We start from the raw sequence: 18,835 nt of genomic DNA on the forward strand, positions 1-18,835 counted from the left end.
TATGAAATGTTTTTCTCGGCCACCCATAAGAGAAACATGATTTAAATGCCGAGTGTCACGGTTCTGCTCTCCATCGAAGAGGCGTCAAAAAAATGGGAGAACTGTGGGTAACAGGAGATGTGACGAGCTTGCTCTCGTGTAACAAGTGCACAGTGGCTTTGGCAGAATTGTAGTAAAAATTTGGTGCGAATGTCATGTCATTAACCGCCCTTATAGCTCTAGGCTGTGGCCTTGTTGTAGCACGTGTAGACACCTAACCTGTTTGAAGCGTCTCCGAGCTCATGAGCAACGTACCGGGTGCCAGCCTTTTGCACCTTTACAGGGGAAGGTTCTAGACACCACTGCGCCAAATTTCAAACTTATGTTTCGGAATGGAAGACAATTATGGGGTATCGAAAAAGGATCCTTTAATTTTGTTGCACAGATTAGATAACGAATCCTAATTCGTAAGATCGCTATGAAAGGTGTCTGTACAAGCCACTCTACTTTTACTCGTATCTGTCTATATGTAATAACGTTCGCAATCTGCAAATAGATTGCGTCGCCCGAAAGCCGAGCGACTTTGGAGGTAACGCATGTTGTTGACGAAAATTATGCCCAGTGCATCCTCTAACATTCTGCGTGGTGTTGTCTGTTCTAAGTCGTGTCTCCCTACCACTTTCGCGCAACGACGCTCTGAGCGTGTTTTTTAGGGAATTGACTAGTTTGAAGCTGGGACCTGTTGCTGGTAAGGAGACGCCAGACCACACATGACATGTAGAGTTCAGAAGAGTTAAGTGAGACTAGCGATGATGTAACAAAATACTTAATGATTTCAGCGTCAGCTCCACTGCACTCCCTGTAAAAGTATCTTATTACTAACTGAATTTAGTGGAAGGGGTTCAAGGCTTTCCTATTTTTAGTTAGCTGGTAAAATAACGTCGAAAAAGCAGTTAAGTTTGCTACTAGAAATTTTATTCTACTCAATATTGTTTATAAATTGCACTATTGATAAAAGGAAATATTTTAATACAGGATGATAAAAACCAACTACGTTCAACAAAAATGTGAACGAATAATCCCTGAGTGGGTTTCCAAGTTCTACAATGGATCGAAGGATGACCTATGCCATATCACATCTATAATCTAGGTTTAAATTAAGTTTCACAAAAGAGAAAACTATCAAAATGGTCTACAGTGACCCTCAATTATCTTGGATTACTTATCTAACTTGTCGTAAATTACAGTGGCTGATGTGGCTTCTCAATAATTATATAACAGAAAAATCATCGCGTTTCAGATTTTAACTTACGTAGCAAATGTGAATACCATGAGCTTCAATTGACGATCGACACTAGTATTACGTAAAAAGGGGATGACCCTTCTGCAGTTCTGAGTGAAGCCTTATGCGCTCAAAAATGCGGCATTGTGTGCGTTCATTACCTTGTCGGTGTTCGTCAGGGGGCGGCGGCCGGCGCAGCTCCATACAGCTCGCCGTCTCGGAAGCAACTCTCTCCTAACTTCTCCTTACTACAATTTACCGAAGTTGGTTTAAAAAAAAACTATCTGGCTGTGTTTTCATCTGACCAATCAGGGTCTCAATGTTAACCTTAAGCTCCACCTACAAAAATTCTGTCTATCCAATGAGAAACGTTATACTTTCCGTGGTGGGGCAACGTTTTTAACGTTTGCAACGTAACAGAGACGCGAAAAAGTCTCACGCTAAAACTTGCAGCTGGTGTGGCCCTTTTAGTGTTATCGTAAGATCTATACTGTTCTTCTGGAGGGCTCTAGCTTTTAACATGGGCTGTGGGTGGTCCTGGTGGTTAGCTGGCGACGTGGGTGTCCGTCCCTTATCGTAGGGCCTTCTAGCTTAACACGGTTCTGCTCTCGGCTTCTGTTCTCGTTTCTTCCCTTGGAACTGCGTCTGTCTCACGGTGGGAGGGTATGACATGCATTTAGGCATTCTTGTGTTAGTCTGTGGTATTCCATTTGCTCACTCGTTGCTCGTATTACTTTGGTTAATTTAATGTCACGATTTATTCGGAGCTATGTGACATACTACTGGATTTGCTTATCATGTCAGGGTTTTCATGGAAGGTGTTGGATATGCCTGACACCTTACAATCTGATACTATACTACTGACCATTCAAACTGCTACACCACGAAGATGACGTGCCACAGACGCGAAATTTAACCGACAGGAAGAAGATGCTGTGATATGCAAATGATTAGCTTTTCAGAGCATTCACACAAGGTTGGCGCCGGTGGCGGCACCTACAACGTGCAGACATGAGGAAAGTTTCCAAACGATTTCTCGTACACAAACAGCAGTTGACCGGCGTTGGCTGGTGAAACGTTGTTGTGGTGCCTCGTGTAAGGAGGAGAAATGCGTACCATCACGTTTCCGACTTTGATAAAGGTCGGATTGTAGCCTATCGCAATTGCGGTTCATCGTATCGCTGCTCGCGTTGCTCGAGATCCAATGACTGTTAGCAGAATATAGAATCGGTGGGTTCATGAGGGTAATACGGAACGCCGTGCTGGATCCCAACGGCCTCGTATCACTAGCAGTCGACATGACAGGCACCTTATCCGCATGGATCGTGCAGCCACGTCTCGATCCCTGAATCAACAGTTGCGGACGTTTGCAAGACAACAACCATCTGCACGAACAGTTCGACTACGTTTGCAGCAGCATGGACTATCAGCTCGGAGACCATGGCTGTGGTGTACTTGACGCTGCATCACAGACAGGAGCGCCTGCGATGGTGTACTCAACGACGAACTTGGGTGCACGAATGGCAAAACGTCATTTTTTCGGATGAATCCAGGTTCCGTGCTTGGCGACATCGCGGTGAACCGACATTGGAAGCGTGTATTCGTCATCGCCATACTGGCGTATCACCCGGCGTGATGGTATGGGGCGCCATTGGTTACACGTCTCGGTCACCTCTTGTTCACACTGACGGCACTTTGAACAGTGGACGTTACGTTTCAGATGTGTTACGACCCGTGGATCCACCCTTCATTCGATACCTGTGAAACACTACATTTCAGCAGGATAATGCACGACCGGATGTTGCAGGTCCTGTACGGGCCTTTCTGGACACAGAAAATGTTCGAATGCTGCCCTGGCCAGCACATTCTCCAGATCTCTCACCAACTGAAAACGTCTGGTCAATGGTGGCCGAGCAACTGGCTCGTCACAATACGCCAGTCACCACTCTTGACGAACTGTGGTATCGTGTTGAAGGGGCATTGGCTACACGTCTCGGTCACCTCTTGTTCCCACTGACGGCACTTTGAACAGTGGACGTTACATTTCAGATGTGTTACGACCCGTGGCTCTACCCTTCATTCGATCCCAGCGGTGGTGTACTCGGCGACGAACCTGGGTGTACGAATGGTAAAACGTCATTGTTTCGGATGAATGCAGATTCTGTTTTACAGCATCATGTTGGTCGCATCCGTGTTTGGCGACATCGCAGTGAAAGCAGGATCTATGCACCCAAATTGCGTGAAATTGTAATCACATGTCAGTTCTAGTATAATATATTGTCCAATGAATACCCGTTTATCATCTGCATTTCTTCTTGGTGTAGCAATTTTAATGGCCAGTAGTTACTACGTTCTGAAGGCAGTGGCTGTGGCGCTGCTTGTGGACAGGCGTGTGAGGACTCACCGTGAGGTCGCTGGCGGCGGGCGCGAAGTAGCGGATGGGGCTCTTGACGCGGCTCATGTAGGCGACGGGCGCCAGGCTGAACATGGCGCGCACCTTGTCGTTGTAGTCGGGCCGCTCCGAGCCCATCACGTAGAACATGGTGGTGCCCATGGAGTGGCCCACGTAGAACAGCTGCGGGCAGCCCGTCTCGCGCAGCACGTGCCCGATCACGGCCGGCACGTCGTACACGCCCATCTCGTGCCAGCTGCGACAACACAACGCCAGCTCACAGCGCCGCACTGTACGCCGCCAAAAGCAGCCGCTGTGGCAGACTACCTCTTCCAGGGCTAGCGGTCTCCGCCACATGTTGTCGACAGCGAAAGCTCCAACCTAACTCTACCATCTTATGTGTTTCCGAAACGAAACAAAATGTCAGAAATGCAAGGCTGCACCTGTCTGAAGGGGACCCGTCAGGTTAGCCGAGAGCGCTAATGAGCTGCTTCCTGGACTCGAGGAGGCGCGCCGGCCCCGGATCGAATCCGCCCGGCGGCTTAACGACGGAGGCCGGTGTGCTGTCCAGCCTGGATGTGGTTTTTACGCGGTTTTCCACATCCCACTAGGTGAATACCGGGTTGGTCCCCACGTCCCGCCTCAGTTACACAGCTCGCAGACATCTGAACACATTCACACTATTCCATGGATTACACTAGACACAGAAAGTTGGGGAACACTAATTCCGTCCCAGGAGGGTACGGGGTGGCGGCAGGAAGGGCATCCGGCCACCCATTAAATTAACCCTGCCAAATCCGATTAACCATGCCGACCCTGCGTCATTGCGGGAATCAGGCACAAGCAAAAGAAAGAAAGCAACTGTCTGAACGGCTCACACAATGGACAAGGTATACACAATCCATAAATGTAAACAAACATCACTTTCAACTCGTAACGTTTTTTTAAACGGTACATGTATGTTTTTTTACGGACCTGGAAACTAGAGGTACTATTAGCAACGACTCACTTGTATTCACTTTTTCAAGCGTCATACCTTCTGGAATACGTAGACTTTAAAGGATAGCAACGGCACCACACTTTCTGGCGTAATGCGCAGAGCAAATGTCGTCTACAGCATGCTTCAGGACAGTACAGGCAACCCGCATTACAGCATCATACGATTATGGCTAAAACTGTGGCACCGCTTACATTATTTAAAATCCACATATTTCAGACGGTATAAGGTTTTGAGCGCTGAAACCAATTCGGCTATCACTAACTGTACCTCTAGTTTTCACTTCACTGGAAAAAAAACATGTGCCATTTAAATATAAAACATAAAGTTGTGTTGAAAGTAGTTTGTTTACCTGTGCTATTCCTGCCCATTGTGTGAGTCTTGACGTAAGTGACCACTTACATTTTTCACATTTTGTTTCACTTCGAAAATGCGAGGGTTGGAACTATTTATTTAGCTCGTACAAAATAGATACGTGTTTCAAAGTTTTACTGACCTTCAAAGTAGTCATCAGCATTATGTATAACCCATCGCCAGCGATGTGGAAGTCGTAGGATACTCTCAGCAGTGCCAGCTGTGTTCACAGTTCGAGCGGCGCTGTTCATTTTTGGAACATGAACCGCGCTGGTCCCGGCTTTTGCGTTGGTTTGAACCTTGACTGTTACTCTGCGTTTGGTTTCCTGCGGTTATTGCGGTTATGCCGTGGTTCTTCCTCTTTCTACGTGTGGCAGCAGCGGTGTGTATCGATATTCGCGCACCTTGTACTATCTTTGGTCTGGTGCTTATAGTTTCCGGCTAGCCGGTGTGCGCCAGTCGGTCGGTTGGTGTGGGTCAGCCAGGAAATCTCTGCGCAGCGCAGTGGGCCGGGTCTGCTGGAGGTCTCTACACTATGTCGGAGTGTGTGGGAGCTGTTCCGATTGCTACGATGTTCATGGCTCACCGACCCAGGACATCTAAGTTGTGTGGTGATTTAATTACCAAAGCCACTCTGTTCACATTGTGCCTTTGGTTTTCATGGTTGGCTGCTGGGGGTATTACTGTGAGCAACAGCGAGTGTTCAGGTTGGCGACAGTTTGGCCACCATCCGGTGGAGTTTAAATGTATTTTGGTTATTTGAAGTACAAGTGCACCAGCGGAATTTTCTGCCTTGTGGCCGTTAGCGTTCCGGTTACCTGCCCTGGCCGCAGACGTAAAATTCAGGCAGTGTCCTTTCCTCACCGTGTTGTCGCTGTCCAACACGTGTGTGTAGTTTTGACAGCTTGTGCATACTTGGTTGTGGGCGGCTATGCCTTTTACGTTTTGGCATGGGTGTTCCATGTGTACTGGTCGGGTGGAAAGCAAGTCGTCTTGTCGGCGGGTCCGTTGACTGTCTCTTGGTTGGGTTGCCCGCGGATCGGATATAGTTGTGCCGACTACCTGTCTCCGCTAAGCGAACGTTAATATTTCAAGTGCAGACCGACCCCCGGAAACTTCTGCGCGCCGCTGGCTGTACTGCCTTTTCTTATTCGTGTTTGATTGTGTATTTTAATGGCTCATAGCCAATGGTTTGAATTTGTATACTTTTAGTTGGGTTTTAAATAATGCGCCTTCGGCTGTTTTAAAATTGACGGTTCCTTACTTGTCAAGTCTTGCATTTTGTGGGCCTTCAGTCTCATTTAAAATATTTTTTTTGGATAAAGCTTTGGGCCTTCTGCCTTTTGAAAATTCTTTTAGTTGTGTTTTTAAATCATGGGCTTTCAGTCATCTTAAAATTAAAATTCTTGGTAAGTCTTACATTGTTTGGGCCTTCAGCCTCATTTAAAATATTATTTAAGGATAAAACCTTGCGCTTTCTGTCTTTTGAAAATTTATTGTAGTTGTGTTTTAAATCATGGGCCTTCAGCCATTTTAAAAATTAAAGATGTTGTACCCTTAAGCCATAAGATTGTGTGCAATATTCAGTCGATAGTTAAGGTCGGAAGTTTGCGCTGTAATGTTTGGACAACTAAATAAAGTTATATGTGTTCGAGTGTAACTGACAGCCCCTAATTTTTGGCCACTTTCCACAATTCCAACTACCTGTTCTGTCCTGCGGATCTAACCAGGAGTTTCAGAACACAACCTACGACTACCATAGAGACAGAAGTGATGACACTTTCTACAGGATTTCACCTTTATTTTGCAGGACAATGCTCATGCAAGTACAGTGCAAGCTGTTACTGATTTGTTTGATTGATGGGGCTGCTAATTGCTATACCACCTGCTGCACTCCCTTGACTTAAGCCCTCGTGAGTTCAACTCGAGTTCTAAACTGAGGGAAACACTTGACGGCATTCTCTTCAGAACCGCTACAAACTCGTCGGGCAACAGACCGCGCCGCTCGAACTGTCAACACAACTGGCACTGCTAAGAGTATCCTACGACTTCCACATCGCTGGCAATGGGTTACACAATGCTGGTGATTACTTTGAAGGTCAGTAAAACTTTGAAACACGTATCTATTTTTTACGAGATGTAAATAAACAGTTGGCCCTATTAAAGTTACAACCCTCATATTTATGGTGGCGGAGCTAGGTGGGACATACTGCGTATTTATTAATGCAAGACCGCTTCAGTTGCTGATATCTACTATTTTCAAGCCCACAATTGACTTCAGCCTTCACATTCAGCCTGTCTTCTAGGGGATATGAAACTACCAGTCTTATAATATAATGGATCTAAAAATACATGTAACAAACGACGCTTACATACGTACAAGATGGTAAAATAAAAATATATATCTTACACTGTGCTGTTGTGAATCAACGTGTCGCTTTACTCAGACGACGTCTGAAAGCCACAGATCAAGGCAGTAACATAGAAGCGGTATTTCTTGACTGCAGAAAAGCATTTGATTAAAAAGTACCACGATTACACTTCTACATCTACATCCATACTCCGCAAGCCACCTGACGGTGTGTGGCGGAGGGTACTTTGAGTACCTCTATCGGTTCTCCCTTCTATTCCAGTCTCGTATTATTCGTGGAAAGAAGGATTGTCGGTATGCCTCTGTGTGGGCTCTAATCTCTCTGATTTTATCCTCATGGTATCTTCGCGAGATATACGTAGGAGGGAGCAATATACTGCTTGACTCTTCGGTGAAGGTATGTTCTCGAAACTTCAACAAAAGCCCGTACCGAGCTAGTGAGCGTCTCTCCTGCAGAGTCTTCCACTGGAGTTTATCTATCATCTCCGTAACGCTTTCGCGATTACTAAATGATCCTGTAACGAAGCGCGCTGCTCTCCGTTGGATCTTCTCTATGTCTTGTATCAACCCTATCTGGTACGGATCCCCCACTGCTGAGCAGTATTCAAGCAGCGGGCGAACAAGCGTACTGTAACCTACTTCCTTTGTTTTCGGGTTGCACTTCCTTAGGATTCTTCCAATGAATCTCAGTCTGGCATCTGCTTTACCGACGATCAACTTTATATGATCATTCCATTTTAAATCACACCAAATGCGTACTCCCAGATAATCTATGGAATTAACTGCTTCCAGTTTCTGACCTGCTATATTTTAGCTAAATGATAAGGGATCTTTCTTTCTATGTATTCGCAGCACATTACACTTGTCTACATTGAGATTCAATTGCCATTCCATGCACCATGCGTCAATTCGCTGCAGATCCTCCTGCATTTCAGTACAGTTTTCCATTGTTACAACCTCTCGATATACCACAGCATCTTCCACAAAAAGCCTCAGTGAGCTTCCGATGTTATCCACAAGGTCATTTATGTATATTGTGAATAGCAACGGTCCTATGACACTCCCTTGCGGCACACCTGAAATCACTCTTACTTCGGATGACTTCTCTCCATTGAGAATGACATGCTGCGTTCTGTTATCTAGGAACTCTTCAATCCAATCACACAATTAGTCTGATAGTCCATATGCTGATACTTTATTCATTAAACGACTGTGGGGAACTGTATCGAAAGCCTTGCGGAAGTCAAGAAACACGGCATCTACCTGTGAACCCGTGTCTATGGCCCTCTTGAGTCTCGTGGACGAATAGCGCGAGCTGGGTTTCACACGATCGTCTTTTTCGAAACCCATGCTGATTCCTACAGAGTAGATTTCTAGTCTCCAGAAAAGTCATTATACTCGAACATAATACGTGTTCCAAAATTCTACAACTCATCGACGTTAGAGATATAGGTCTATAGTTCTGCACATTTGTTCGACGACCCTTCTTGAAAACGGGGATGACCTGTGCCCTTTTCCAATCCTTTGGAACGGTACGCTCTTTTAGAGACCTACGGTATACCACTGCAAGAAGGGAGGCAAGTTCCTTCGCGTACTCTGTGTAAAATCGAACTGGTATCCCATCAGGTCCAGCGGCCTTTCCTCTTTTGAGCGAATTTAATTGTTTCTCTATCCCTCTGTCGTCTATTTCGATATCTACTATTTTGTCATCTGTGCGACAATCTAGAGAAGGAACTACAGTGCAGTCTTCCTCTGTGAAACAGCTTTGGAAAAAGACATTTAGTATTTCGGCCTTTAGTCTGTAATCCTCTGTTTCAGTACCATTTTGGTCACAGAGTGTCTGGACATTTTGTTTTGATCCACCTACCGCTTTGACATAAGACCAAACTTTCTTAGGATTTTCTGCCAAGTCAGTACATAGAACTTTACTTTCGAATTCGCATAGCCCTTCTCACACTACATTTCGCTTCGCGTAATTTTGTTTGTCTGCAAGGTTTTGGCTATGTTTATGTTTGCCGTGAAGTTCCCTTTGGTTCCGCAGTAGTTTTATAACTCTGTTGTTGTACCACGGTGGCTCTTTTCCATGTCTTACGACCATGCTTGGCACATACTCATCTAACGCATATTGTACGATGATTTTGAACTTTGTCGACTGATCCTCAACACTATCTGTACTTGAGACAAAACTTTTGTGTTGAGCCGTCAGGTACTCTGAAATCTGCTTTTTGTCACTTTTGCTAAACAGAAAAATCTTCCTACCTTTTTTAATATTTCTATTTACGGCTGAAATCATCGATGCAGTAACCGCTTTATGATCGCTGATTCCCTGTTCTGCGTTAACTGTTTCAAATAGTTCGTGTCTGTTTGTCACCAGAAGGTCTAATATGTTATCGCCACGAGTCGGTTCTCTGTTTAACTGCTCAAGGTAGTTTTCAGATAAAGCGCTTAAAAAAATTTCACTGGATTCTTTGTCCCTGCCACCCGCTATGAACGTTTGAGTCTCCCAGTCTATATCCGGCAAATTAAAATCTCCACCCAGAACTATAAGATGGTGGGTAAATCTACTCGAAATATTTTCCAAATTATCCTTAAGGTGCTCAGCCACAATAGCTGCTGAGCCAGGGGGCCTATAGAGACATCCAATTACCATGTCTGAGCCTGCTTTAACCGTGACCTTTACCCAAATTATTTCACATTTCCTTTAATACCATTGCACTTCTTATCGCTATAAACACGCCTCCCCCTTCACTGTCCAGCCTGTCTCTGCGGTATACATTCCAATCTGAGTTTTGGATTTCATTACTGTTTACGTCTGGCTTCAGCCAACTTTTTGTCCCTAGTACTATGTGGACATTGTGACCGTCTATTAATGAGAGCAGTTCTGGGACCTTTCTATAGACGCTCCAGCAGTTTACTATTAGCACACAAATATTGTTATTCCCCGTCTTGTCGGGCCTAGGGAGGGAATCGTCTAACCTAAAAAACCCACATGTGCACTCCACACGTACTCCGCTACCCTTGTAGCCGCTTCCCGCGTGTAGTGCACGCCTGACCTATTCTGGGGGACCCTACATTTCTCCTCTCGATAGCGGAGGTCGAGAAATTTGCACCCCACATCTCCGCAGAATCTCAGCCTCTGGTTGAAGCCTTGGCTCCAAACCAGAGGACCGCGATCGTTTCTGGGAACAATACTACAAATAGTTAGCTCAGATTCCACCCCGCGAGCGAGGCTTTCCGCCTTCACCAACTCCGCCAACCGCCTGTACGAACTGAGGATGACCTCTGAACCCAGACGGCGGGAGTCATTGGTGCCGACATGAGCAACAATTTGCAGTCGGGTGCACCCAGTGCTCTCTATCGCCGCCGGTAGGGCCTCCTCCACATCTCGGATGAGACCCCCCGGCAAGCAGACAGAGTGAACACTGGCCTTCATCCCCGACCTTTTCGCTATTTCCCTAAGGGTCTCCATCAACCGCCTAACGTTGGAGCTCCCAATAATTAATAAACCACTTCCCCCGTGTGCCTGCTCGGACCTTGCTGAAGGAGCAGCTAAATGTCCACTCACAGGCAGAGCGGGCGATGCCACACGGCCAGCCTCCACATTGACCCTCCGCCTCGTGCGCCGCGAACGCCGCTGAACCCGCCACTCCCCTTGAGGAGAGGGTGACCCAACCGCGCCCGGTACCCGCGAAGATGTCTCGACAGCAGGGACAGTGGGTGACAGTGGGGTGTACCTTGCGACGCACCAGACTCCCCACTGCCGCTACACTCCGAGGCAGCAGCCTGAAGACCGCTGACCGCGGCCATCAACACGCTCAGCTGTTCGCGAACAGTGGCCAGCTCCTCCCGCGTCCGTACACAGCAGTCACACATCCTATCCATCCTAAGGAATCAATTTACTGTAGAGAGTTAATCAACTTTTAACTAGACTGCTAATTCACTAAAGGCGGCTGATAGTTGACTAAACTGTGGTTACTAGACACTTCTTGTAGAAAACAATGAAAATAGCACTACCTGTCTCTGGACTGTATTGAAAACAAACACTAGCACTGCTGGCACTATGGTTGACTAAAGGGACTCTCTCTGACTGTATTCAAAACAAACACGAAATCGACTATTAAAGCTTCCTAAAAACAAAAACACACGGAAAAAGACGTGACAAGTAAGAAAAATACAGTTAATACTTAAATTAAGGTAGCTCGCTGCACAGCAGAAGTGACGCAGACGGCAGTTACGACGACACTTGTTATCGAATGTAAGATCTAATGGGGCATCAAACGACATTTTGCATAATACTTTCTTCTATAAATCTTCATTGCTGTACCATGTGTCAAAGAAGATAATTGTAGTGATTTTCTACTTCTGTTTTATAGTATGACGTTCGTAGGGGTGATTATTCGCCTAATTTCATGCTTTGGCTATGTATCCCACGGAGAATAAAATAGTTTTTCATTACAGTTACCTCAGTATCGTTTCAGATTAATGTTCAATCATGATCAGTATAATGGTTCCTTGTCGACGACATACATGTGTGGGGATTAGTTAGACACTTCCACTATAAGTTGCAATCCAACTGTAACTTGGTCACCAATAATTTGTAATGGCCTCAGCGTCCTATAGCAGAAAATATTATTCGCTTAATATTTCGTCTGGACTATGAGTAATTGTTGTTCCACGTGGATTCTGACTTACAACTTACATGTACGAAATTTACCCTAATTTTGTGTCCGGGAGACTTGACAACTAGTAACATATACTTAGTGAAAAATACTGTTATCTTGTAAAAGCACTGATGTAACGTAATGTCGGCAAATTTTTTATTATGTGCACAGATGCATCTGAAGATGGGAATGGAAGTCCAGAAATCGATCACGTAATAGAAAGTTATGAAACCATCCTGCAGGCAAAGGCTATTTTATTTATAATTACTAATATATTCATTGAATCACATGACAGGCAATGCACCTATAAGTATTAAGCTGCCTAACTCTTTAAAAATATTAAAGATGACTGCGGTACCCCTATCCTGGCGCAGCTGTAAACACGTCAGTCTAGAACGAGTACAATCCGTGATAGTCAAGTTGCGGCCGCCGTTGCCTCTTAGATCACTGTTCAACGACTCCGCCGCATTCACTTAAGTTCCCCAGCTGCTTTGTTCCCCGGGACACGGATGTCTTTGTAGATTACATGAAATAATTTGTTTCGAAAATTATTAATGAAATGTTTTTCCCATATATCATCCTTCTCTCATTATTCAGCAACAGTTTAAAAGTCCATCACTCTCTCACGACATCTGAAATAAAAATTTTAGTGGAGAATAAGGAAACGTATGTAACTGGACCGTTGCACACTAGCATTCGAGCCGGCTTCAATGTGCCTGATCGTCCCGCCTTTATTTCCTTCTAAACAATGCCACTTTCACTTGAGATACTATACAAAGGCCGAACTAAGCAAGCATATCACTGTACAAGTCTGTTTGACTCCCTCTGTATTTCACAAATTGTACATTGATGTCGGTAACTTTGCTTTATCATCAAAAACACGGGAGACAAGGGCTATCAGCCCATTACACTTTCTTGTGCCCTGCGACTTTCGGCCTACAACATGTGTGATTTGTGCATTTGATTGTAGAGATGCAGGGAGATTAGCAACTTTGCAAGCTTAGCCACAACAAAATATACATGATGTAACAAAGAGGTGTGGCTGAAGTTTCAGAAGATTATTAGTCTGACTTGCTTAGCCACAACAAAACATAAAGGGTGTATCAAAAAGCAGTGACCAAACTTTCAGTGAACATTCTCCCCCCATAGAGGAAGAAAATATGTTATGCGGACATGGATCCGGAACGCCTTGTTTTTTTGTTGAAGCTCATTTTCTACTTCCCTCCATGATCACATAAATGATGGGTAACATACAGAAACTGAACGTACGATCATTACATGAAACGTTTTCTGAGATAAAATGTTCAGCGTACCCTCTCGGTGACACCTTCCTAAGTGAAATTTTTTGAATGCCCTCCGTTAGAAGGGATACATGCATCAACCCGCTGTCGCGTTGAATCCCTGATGCACTGATGTATCGCTGGAGAACTGTGTATTGTTTCACAGCCTTCCACAATACGGATGAGAAGATTCTGTATCTCTCGTACAATGGTTCTGTATACAAGAACTTTCAAATACAGTCACAAATAAAAGTCTAGTCAATTTAGGTCGGAAGAGCATTGAGGCCATCGAATTCTTCCAGCTCTACGTATCCATCTGTCACAGAATCTGTTATTTGGAAGCCTACCAATATTAACAATGAACTGAGGAGGAGCTCCACCGTGCATAAAGTACGTCCTTTGTCGCACTCGTAAACGCACATGTTCTAGCAGAACAGGTGCAGTGTACTCTAAGGAAGCGTGGTAAGTTTCTCTGTTTAACCTGGGTGGGACAACATAAGACTATAACAAACAGCCACCAACAGTGCCGGCCAAAACGTTGACAGAAAATCTTTGTTGATAACCTCATTCTCCAGGGATACATCAGCATGTAATCTCCCCACGGAAAATTACCCTCTACCGCGCACCAATTAATCATTGTCAATCAAACCATCCACATTTATTTACTTTGGAAATGTATCTGATCTGATTTTCTAGTAATATATGCGCCGAGATCTCGTCGACGCCAAAGTATTTTCTAGTACGTTTATTCTTTGGAATAACAGAGATACATGTATGTATTCTCCATGGTTGTTAGACTGGTAACTAGGACAGCTTCGAAAGTATCTGTTGAAAGATTGACGGGTTTCTAAAAGAGACATATTTGCTTTTCTTCTCGCTAAAGCGAGCTATTAACATTTGTGCCACTAGCGGGTTGTTTGAAGAGAAAGAAATTGTAACGAAAAATAATTAAGACTTGGAACCAAAAGAAATCTGGACATATAATGGAGATGCATTGAATATACAATTTCCTTCATAAATAAGGTTTGTGACCCCCTTTATTCTGGAGTGAATGAACGAATGAGTTCTTTGTCTGAATCATTGATGATCGCGTTGGCCCTGTAATTAGTGGGGAAGTTTCAGCTGTGTCGAAGAGAGCCTGCAATCACCGAGTCTTTGTTAAATCGTCCAAAAAGGCTTCGTACACATCTGGAATTCGAAATCTGTCGTAAAAGGAACGAATTGTTCAAACGATCGATTTTCCCAACTGAATGCAGCGCTTAACAATAATAATAAATGTAAAGATCTTTTACAGCAAGCCAGCCGCTGAATATTAAGACGAAGGGCTCCACCAGAGATTCTATTGGGCTGATTTCACGTAATGAAATATTATATTTAAAACTGTACATAGATAAAGGAGAGAGAGAGAGAGAGAGCGAATGAAATTAGAGAAAATACTAATAATCCTCCATTAGTCTAACTTTTCGCCTGTCTTATCACGGATCAGCCTAAAGACAAAACGGGAGGCCCTTACTTTACTGTATAGATTTGTGTATGAAAGTGAAGGGATCTTAAAGGCAACAGATACACGTCTATACAGACAACACATTAAACAAAGTTAGCGGCAAGCTGCATGCATTCATCATTCAGCATCTATTCTCTCCTTACATTAATACATTATAAGCACATCAGAGATTCACTGCAGGTATCCCTGCTAACGGAAGGCGTTCAAAACCCATCACTTAGGAAAGTGTTTCATACAGTAACGAAGAAGATATTTCGAAAATATTATGTAAGAAAAAGTTTCACGTAATACTGGTAACTTCCGTTTCTGTGTGTTTCCCACCATTGACGTCATCATGAAGAGTAGTAGAAAATGAGCTATGAGATGGAATCAAAGTTCTAGTAAAACGGACTAACTACATCGAAGGAACACGTGAAACGAAACACACAAAATAGCCTCTATTTACACTGTAAGACAAAAAAAATCAACATACCATGACGGAATTATGCGAATCGGGCGGAAATCTGTAAATATTGTGTACATATACGTGTACAGATCAACAAATGATTAAAATTTCAGAAAAATGGTATGATTTATTTAAGAGAAAGAGTCTCACAAATAAAGCAAGTCAATAACACGTTGATCCACCTCTGGCCGTTAAGGAAGCAGTTAATCGGCTTAGCATTCATTGATATAGTTGCTGAGGGACATAATGCCAAATTCTGTCCAATTGGCACGTTAGATCCTCAGCCATGTCCATAATGCTCCAAACGTTCCCAAATTGGGAGAGATCCGGCGACCTGGCTGTACAAATTAGAGTTTGTCAAGTACAAAGAAAAGGAAAAGAAAAAACTTTCACCGTCTGATGGTGGGCATTATCTTGGTGAAATGTAAGCCCAGGCGGGCTTATCGTGAAGGGCAAAAAGAGCGGGGCGTGCCGCTGTGGTGAAAGGTGCATTGGATGACAACGTAAGGGCTCCTGCTGTGGAAAGAAATGGCAGCCACGACCATCACTCCTGGTTGTTGGGCTGGTACCCCAGTGCTGTCTGACATGTCTCCAGACGCCTCTCCGGCCTACAATCTCATTGACTGGAGTAGAATTGTCTTCAGTGATGAGTCCCGCTGCGAACCGAGCCCCGACGACCTGCCAAGACGTGTTTGGGGACGTGGGATACCAGCCTGACGGTCACCTGCAGTACAGCCCACCAGCCAGGAGTGATGATCTGGGCTGCCGCTTCCTTTCATAGCAGGACGCCTTTCGTAGCCAACCACCGAATTATTACAGCGCAGTCATACATCATCGACGATGTTCTACGTTTCGTTTTGTTACCCTTCATGGCAAGCCCTCCCGGCCTTACATTTCAGCAAGATAATGCCCACCCGCACACCGCGAGAGTTTCTACTGGTTGTCCTCGTGCTTCACAAACTCTACCTTGGCCAACATGAACGCCGGATCCCTCCCCAGCAGAGAACGTTTGAAGCATTATGGACAGGGCCCAGCAGTCATCTCGAGATTTTCACGATTTAACACGCCGCTTGGACAGAATTCGGCACGGAAACTGCTTGCAAAATTTGTGCTTCACATGTTAACCATCCTAATGGAATGCTGGCAGCTAACATTTCGTTTACAAGGAAGGAATAGTCACAGTGGGAATATCATCTTTAAAAACATGAAGCATTTATGTAATTGAAAATCAGTACGATAAAACTGAGTGAACATTATTGTGGAAGAGTAACAAGACAAAAATGCTATTCTGTGCCCCCTGGGCCACGTAGTCATATGCTTAAAACTAGACTTTCGTTATGGCTTAGTATATTTTTGGATTAATATTCATTCTTGTTCAGTACAGAGGGTTTTTGTCTCCTCCATAAATGCCTATTGCTTTTGGAGAGTGGTTAGACACTCCTCGTATAACTGATTTTAATTCAAAATTACTCGTTTAATATTTGTTTTGGGTATGATTACCGTAAGTTCATCACTAAGAAAAGGACGGTGTATATAAATAAAGAATTTATTGATAAAATAAACCATTTAATAGTGCCCTAAGCTAAAAGCAGTGACTTTGCGTGTTATTTTAAGATAAAATATGCAGTACCTTGACAGTTAATTCATCATCACTACAATTATCTCATTACTGTCTTTTTCACTTTTATGACACGAATATCTCGAGGATGAAGGAATCTCTCTTAACAGTTTTTTGTTTCCCAAGTATTTATAAAACTTTAGGCAGTTCAAGTATTTGGGTCCATAGTGCTTTTGCAACGAAAGACACGTTCTGTGTTAGCATTATAACTACTGGCAAATTTTCAACAGTTCAGAATACCAGAGAACACTAGATGACTAATTGAAACATACACACCACAAATCAGTTGTTGATTGATTTTGTTTCCTTTGATAGTCCTTCCAAAATTTTATAAAATTACAAAACTGATCGAAGCACAATGTACCAGTAACAGATTTGTCTGTTCATTGACATACGTGATACAGGTTCAACATCTTCCCAAATAGGAATTCGCGAGATTTGCATCCACTTGAATGGCCTGAGCTTTTTAACTAAACACAACTGTCATCTCTTTGCCAAAACTGTCACATACCTGTAAGTAATCTTCTTCTCTTTTATTTGTAAGTATTGCCTTTATTTTTAAGGACATATAATTATGTTCGTACCTTCCCTTGAGAATTTCTAAAATACATTCTAAAACAGAAATAGATTCAGATAGAGAATTAAATCCTTTCTCCAAGTTCGGAACATTATTTTTGAAAACTGGCATCACTGTGTGAACAAACTACAACCTAGCTTTATTTAGTACAAAAAAATAGATGCTTCAGTAGGAAAAGTAAGATTTAAATGATGGAAACATATCAATCAACCTTTAATTACAGGGAAATTGACATAACCCTCTAGTTTTTGTATGGTATAACAACTGATAGTGCCTAACTCCCGCAAAATCACAAAGTTTTTTCATTTCCTTTGCATGTACAGTATAAATGGAAAAGGAGGTGAATATTTTGGAAAACATTTCAGTCAATATCAGTGTTCAACCTGGAATTAAAAAACCTATTCTGAATTCAGTAACTTTTTATGTGGCCGAATATATTGTTCCCAGCAGCTCTTCCGATTCCACTGAAATTAGTGTTGGTATTATCCCCAGCAAAAGGTACAGTTTTCTTTACTGTACCAAGTGTTTGTAATGTATCCTTTATATATGCGGCTGTTGTGTCTCATTATTCATTATGCCTGAGTTTCATTTCAGTCACTTTCATATTGAAGCTATGTACTTTGCTTTTAAAGTATTGCATTAGAATATGGAACACTTTCATAGTGCCATGGTTGCTTCTATGTCTCTATTGAGTGTGGTGATAAAATAAATGTAACAGTAGTTTCAGCTTTGGTGTGAGTACACGAAACTTGCTTAGCAATGGTACAGTTTTTGTACAGAACTGTGTGTAATTTACTTGTGCAGCCCATTGACTTAAAGCTATAATAGTGACTAACTTGATGAAAAGCCAGATTACTTTCAGCTGGATATACTAAATCACTCTCTTTGATTTGATATTGAAGTTTGAAAGTTGAGCTTGCACTCTGCAAATGTACCTTGTGTTTACATTGCTTTCAAGTGCGTCTATATCCAATGAACTTCAAAATAACGCGAGGTTATTAAATTATATAGTTATAAAGACCCATTTGGATTAATATGGCCCAATTTCATCCCTTATGATACTTACATGACTTATCTTTATTAGCAATTGATCTGCTTCTTCCAGCAGGACAAACCGAAGTCACCTCGTATTCATTTCTTCTTCTTTTGAATGATTTTTATTTCCCCATAAGCACATCATTAAACACTGACTCTTTTTGGCATTCTGCATTTAAGTTTTTAACTTAATTTAATACAAAAGACACATCATTATATCAAATAAACAACAAAACCTCGACCTCTATCTTCAAGGTTAGCAGAAGCTATACCAAAGAACATAATGTGGAAAACAGAACATACCGGTCGAATACAGGATAAACAACTTCCTAATAATGTC

At 43.2% G+C, this 18,835-nt stretch overlaps 1 protein-coding gene across 1 annotated transcript in view; it reads right to left on the bottom strand.

Moving 5' to 3' along the window:
- The window catches only part of LOC126094494 (lipase 3-like), a 199,917-nt gene that overhangs the window by 75,022 nt on the left and 106,060 nt on the right, over positions 1-18,835 (bottom strand). The window contains exon 4 of the mRNA XM_049908903.1: positions 3,666-3,909. Within this exon, the coding sequence (XP_049764860.1) occupies positions 3,666-3,909 (244 nt within the window). The remainder of the gene's footprint in view (positions 1-3,665; positions 3,910-18,835) is intronic.

The sequence above is a fragment of the Schistocerca cancellata genome, chromosome 8 (assembly GCF_023864275.1).
Source record: "Schistocerca cancellata isolate TAMUIC-IGC-003103 chromosome 8, iqSchCanc2.1, whole genome shotgun sequence".
Classification (NCBI taxonomy): Eukaryota; Metazoa; Arthropoda; class Insecta; order Orthoptera; family Acrididae; genus Schistocerca; species Schistocerca cancellata.